Source organism: Melanostigma gelatinosum (assembly GCF_949748355.1).
Source record: "Melanostigma gelatinosum genome assembly, chromosome: 11".
NCBI lineage: Eukaryota > Metazoa > Chordata > Actinopteri > Perciformes > Zoarcidae > Melanostigma > Melanostigma gelatinosum.
In genome coordinates this window covers 17,147,356-17,153,355 of record NC_136644.1, presented here as the reverse complement: position 1 = coordinate 17,153,355, position 6,000 = coordinate 17,147,356, and the positions used below count along the sequence as shown (strand labels likewise).

Below are 6,000 nucleotides of genomic sequence, written 5' to 3'. Positions count from 1 at the left end.
AGATTTGTACATGGGGTAATAGACCAGGGTTTTCTCAACATTTTAAAGTTGAAATAGTGTCTGTAGCTGAAAGTGTGAGGAAGTGAATGAGGATTTGAAAGTTGAAAAAGATTAAGAGGATTTGAAAATGTTCTCCATAGACATTCCATTCAAAATAAAATTGCAAAAAGCTTAATAATTCAAAAAGTTTAAAGATTAGAAATATGAAGAGACAGAGCACCCCTCTCCTGAAATAGCTGAACATTTTAATCGTTGAATGGTTTCTGTAGCTTAAAAAATGAAGAAGAAGAAGAAGAGTTTAAAAAAAGGGGGACGGAAAAAATACAATTTAAAAAAAAGAGGATTAAAGAACAGGATAACAATAGTTGGAATGCTTAACAGCATTCCAACAATCATTAACGTGTTGTTGGTAAATGTATCTTGTTATGCGTCTGCCACCTTACCGCACCTCACTTGTCTGAACATTTAGCTTCTTGGCGACTGAAAGCACAGTAGCACAATGAAATTTGACAGCATACTTTCAGAAATTGACGGATTTGGAAAATTCCAAATCCAGCTAGTGTTGATTCAGATGCTATCTCGAATTACTCTGCCATGTCACTTCCTGCTGAATAACTTCATGGCAGCTGTTCCCTCTCACCACTGCAACGTCGTTGCTCTGGATGATGGAGGCATCTTCGGGAATTTAACTCGGGAACAGAAACTGTCTGTTGGTGTACCAGCAGATCAGGACGGGACTCTGAGCTCCTGTCAGATGTTTTCAAAGCTCCAATATCAACATCTGTCAGGCTTGAACAGCAGTGAAGATGCAGCTACTGTTCAGTGTCAGAACGGATGGGTGTATGACAACAGCACATTTAAATCTACTTTGGCAACAGAAGTAAGTGTCTTCAATTTAACAGTATTCTTTCATGTTGTGTATGTTTTGATCAATATTATATTCCATATATTTATTGGAATCAAATGTTTGTCAGCATTCAATGTGGTTGAATTCTTTTTAATAAAATGCAAAAAGTCGGACAAATTTTGGTTTTGACCAAGTTCAACTTCCATGATGGAGAACTCCAAAATTACTAATTACCAGCAGCTGCAGTGACGCTGGTATTGTTTTCACAGTGTGCGTTTGTGTGTCTGTGGACAGAGTTTTGTGGCTAAGAACGCATCGCAACCGTGCAAGACACAGTCACAGCATTTTAAAGATGTGTAGTTGACACCAAAATAAAGGTTGAGCTTTTAAAATGCTTTTAATGAATTATTTGCAGTGGGATCTCGTGTGCAGCAGAAAAGGGATGAACAAGGCAACAGTCACCATTTTCTTCATTGGTGTTATGTGCGGAGCCCCGTTATTTGGGTATCTCAGCGATAGGTAAGATTGCTAAAGAACAGACCCAGTATGTCCTCTATATTCCAAAAAGACACTGACACTCTAAAACATGTCAGATAAGATTAACTGCATCAATTTTACACTTGCAGTTTTATAGGTCTGATTCATTTTGTGGCTTTCCAAAATCAGAAAAATTAACCCTGGTGGTGTCATCAGGGGTATTTCAGCTTGCATAAGCTGTGTGTGTAAAAGATAATAATGATAAGTAGAAGACGAAGAAGAAGAAAATGTCAATAATCTAACGTATTTTACAGGCTTGACTTGCTTAAAAGTGTTGTTCAGCATGTTCCTCTTAACAAACAGAGCAAATGATGTCCGATCTCATGAGTTGAGAATAATATTTGGTTCATCTCTATCTCATTATTTTGAACACAATCATTGCTTTTAACATTTTCTTTTCATGACCAGGTTTGGCCGACGGCCGCTGCTATTGGCGTCTTATTTGTCGTCCTTGACATTTGCAGTCCTGAGTGCATTCTCCCCATCGTATGTGATGTTTGTCATCATGAGGTTTTTTACAGGAATGTCACTCGCAGGAATAAGTATCATCTCTATTGCTCTAAGTAAGTAGCCTTCTAAAACAATGAGATGAGGAAAATAGAATATAATAGAATAATAATGGTTTTAGTTTCAAGAAATTAAAAGTGAAAACATTTCGATCTGACTTTTCATCTGTGCTGACATTCCTCCAGATGTTGAGTGGTTTGGCTTGGCACACAGAACCTTTTCTGGTATAATCATAAGCCTGGATTGGACACTTGGAAACATGCTTCTGGTTGGAATTGCATACTATGTACATCATTGGAGGATGCTTATTGTAGCAGTGACCTCCCCCTTAATACTGTCCATCCTTACTTGGAGGTATTAAAGTTTAATATTTTTCACTTTGCAGCATAAAAAGCTGAATCCTATCAGAAGACACTGAACTCACCACACTTATTTCTTCAGGTGGCTTCCAGAGTCAGCGAGGTGGCTCCTGGCAAACGGGAAGACAGACGCTGCCCATCATTACTTAATGCAATGTGCCAAGATGAACAACAGAATTAAGTATATGACCACCATCACACAAACGGTACATTTTAACGTTGGTTAACTGACAATCTCACAGTGATAGAAGACTACGGTCATGTGCAGAAAATGTTGTGAAAAAACAGTTTGCTTTCTAATAGGAATTACTGGAATCTGCACAAGGTGAAACCTTAGATAAGAAGTACACCATTGTGGATCTTTTCAAGACCCCAAATATTAGGAAACTTTCTATATGCTCAGGAATAGTATGGTAAGTGTCTGTTTCATGAGATCCTCTTTCATTTATGTTTGTGTATGGAATAGACAAACCAGTTAAAACATTTTAGCAAGCTTTAGACATGCTGCTACGTGGATTTTAAACATGAGGCAGAGCCACGCTAGATGTTTCCGCTTGTTTCCAGAGTTTATGCTAAGTTATGCTAATTATAACCAGGCTATATCCCTGTAGTTGAATGGCATCAATCATCTCATCTAACCCTGAGAGAGAACGCAAATAAGCATATTTTCCAAAATGTTGAACTATTATTTGAACATACTGAGGACATTGATCAAACACGAGTAAATGTTAAATATTGACAATTATCCCTCTAATAAAGATATCAATACGTACATGTTAATGTGATATATTTCACATATTATGCAATGTTGTATATAATTAAAAGATGATTGAGGATACCAACATATTATAATGCATTGTAGCTGTGAGGCTAAAATGACTGCTGTCTGTTTGCAATGGCACTGAAATCAGCCATGTTTTTAATCACAGTCAAGTTTAATAAAATGATCACGTCAGCAAGTACTTTGTTCCATTTTCTAGGTTTGGAGTTGCATTCACATATTATGGGATAAGTCTGAATATCACCGGGTTTGGACTAGACCCATACCTCACACAAATCATATTTGCAATAATCGATGTGCCAATGAAGATCGGTGTGTATTTCTTCCTGGAGAAAGCTGGTAGAAGGTCTGGTGAGATGGGAACTCTGCTGTTAACTGGCCTCTCTCTCTTCATCAACATTTTTGTTGCAAAAGGTTCTTTTTATTTAAATCAAAATTCAACAAAAAATTGTCAACATATCTGAGAATGTTTCTGATTAAATATCGAAACATCTTCCCTCAGATAAGTTGGCCATTCGTACTGTCGTGGCAGTTCTTGGAAAAGCCATGTCAGAAGCCTCATTCACGATCATCTTCCTCTACACAACTGAACTCTTTCCTACAGTCATACGGTTAGTTAACAACAAACTTATGGAGCCTTTTTTCACCACAGACAAGGATTTACATTTACCTCAGTGCTTTCATTTTTCAGACAGAATGGTTTAGGCTACACTTCTTTTCTGGCGCGGCTGGGCGTGTCCATCTCTCCACTCATCATGCTATTGGAGGACGTATGGCATCTCCTCCCTGCAATCATTTATTGTACAGTGGCAGTCGGATCCGGTTTAGTGTCTTGGCTCCTGCCTGAAACATTAAACGCCCGACTGCCAGAGAGCATCGAGGATATTGAGAAACCAAGGTAATAAGGAAAGGAAGATGACATGTATTTTAATATTAAAGCTACTGTAAATTATTAGCCAGCTCACTGAACTTACTAAAGAATAATCCAATCAACCCCATGAAGGCAAGTGGGTTATGGGTAATTCTTGTACTTTTACAGTTTACACATCTTCCTAAAAAATTGACAGGATTTAATGATTTGCAGGTCTCAAAGATTGTTGTCTATGTCCTTTCCTGAACTCAAATGAATTCATGATATGACTAAATTAAGGTGTATCTATATTGCAGGGGACAATCCATGAGGAAGAAGGAGATTCAATGAAAATCACATTCATTGACATTGACAGTGATACTCAGTCTGTCCACAGTATATTTGTTATGCAATGTATGAAGTCTGAATAATATTGTGAAAATCCCAATAAATACTTAAACCATATCCAAAGGTGTACTGTCTAAATGATGTTCTGCACTGACGGAAGTCGAACACCATAGAAGAAGCCAGAAGAAGAAAAATGAAGCATGACTGCAAATGTACTTGTAGCTGTCAGTGAGAACACCACGACAATATCTGTGGCAACAACAATCTGATCAGCCTTGTAGCGTCCTTCATTTTATTTGTATGCTGTCTTTTGAGCAACACAGTCCCAAAGTTATGGAAACATTCAACTATTGCCCCTGTTGCTAAGACTAAAACCCCTGCGACATTTAATGACTCCAGGCCTTCAGGTTGTTGCTTTAAATTGCCTGATAGGAGGAACAAGAGACACTGTCACTTTTTCTTTGTCCCTGCTTCATTCACATGTTAAATGCAGACAGTAGCTTATTATTATAAGGCAACAATGCTCATTTGTAGTATATCATTTCAATCAGGAGAGACGAGTAAGATGAAGAAAAAAATGATTAAGACAATAGTTTATTATGAGCAGATGTGTGATGATAAAGTATTGACAGAGTATTTGGAGCTTGGACTCGACAGGGAGATTTGTAATTGAGGGACGTCTGCTCTGAGCAGCGGCAAGATAAATCCCCACTCGGAATCCAGACAATGAATGATGGCTGACGAGGCTGATGAAATGATGAAGTTGATGATTATGCAAGGACTGGGTGGTGATAGGGAGGTGGAATAACAGTGACATGAATGTACTATTGGATAGAAGGGACCAGCTGATCAGAGCAGCTGATATCCTGATTGACAGCAGCAAACAATGAGAGAAAAGAAATGAGCATGTGTGAGAGGAGTGAATGGCAGATGTATGAAAGGCTTGTTGTTAGAATTCCACTCCAGGCAGATGGGACTCCAAACAACTGTCTCCTGAGATGTTCATCTTTAAAATCATGAAAAAATGTTTACCGTAATCTGTTCAGCCCACGGTTCAACGTTTTCTGAAAAAAACAGACTCAAGACAAGGCATTGGTATTATTGCAGTTATGTCCATAATTGCAGTGTACGTGGACTTGTGCTTGTCATGTAACAGTACTGTTGCTACTGCAGCTACTTGCTCACTGATGTAGAGCAGTGGTTTAACTGTTGACCTATTGCAAATACCTGCCAGTCAATCAGAAAGTAGTGGTAGTAGTGTGTTACTGAGCTCTTCATATCCTGTAAAAAATGAACTGTAGATAATGAAATATTGTTTCTTTTTTTATGATTACATAAAAGCATGGTAGTATCAACATTGCTCCACTAATATTTCTGTCTTCATCAGTGAGTATCTGTGTGTGTTTTCCAGGCCATTGCCACTCAGCTGTGGGGCCAGAAGTTAATGATCAGCACTCCCAGTTTCATGGAGTTCGTTTTGGATCGGTCAATGGGTCTGACAAAGGATGCCAAAGATGCTAAGTTTGAGCTGGTGGGGTCCCTTGTTGGTTCATCAACAGCAGCAGACGTACTGGGCAGCCAGTATTACATTCGCCTGAAGACTTATCTCAGAGAGGGACCTTACTATGTAACAGCTGTGGCCACAGTCGCCACAGAAAGAGCAGAATGATTCAGAAACATTCGGATCAACTTCATGGGTCTAGTTGCTTAAGTAATGGGTAAGTGCCAGAATAGTCTAGCCGTGGGTTAACGTATAAAAGTAATTATCTGA

The 6,000-nt window shown here is 38.6% G+C and overlaps 1 protein-coding gene across 1 annotated transcript; it reads left to right on the top strand.

Moving 5' to 3' along the window:
• Positions 1 to 499: 499 nt before the first annotated feature.
• LOC306784245 (solute carrier family 22 member 7-like) lies at positions 500 to 3,933 on the top strand (the record flags this gene model as incomplete). Its single annotated transcript, XM_079278128.1, has 9 exons — positions 500 to 880; positions 1,263 to 1,366; positions 1,793 to 1,947; positions 2,077 to 2,245; positions 2,333 to 2,456; positions 2,554 to 2,663; positions 3,231 to 3,445; positions 3,534 to 3,642; positions 3,723 to 3,933. The coding sequence occupies 9 exons, from the start codon at positions 500 to 502 to the stop codon at positions 3,931 to 3,933; spliced, it is 1,578 nt and encodes a 525-aa protein (XP_079134254.1).
• Between the last annotated feature and the right edge of the window lie 2,067 nt (positions 3,934 to 6,000).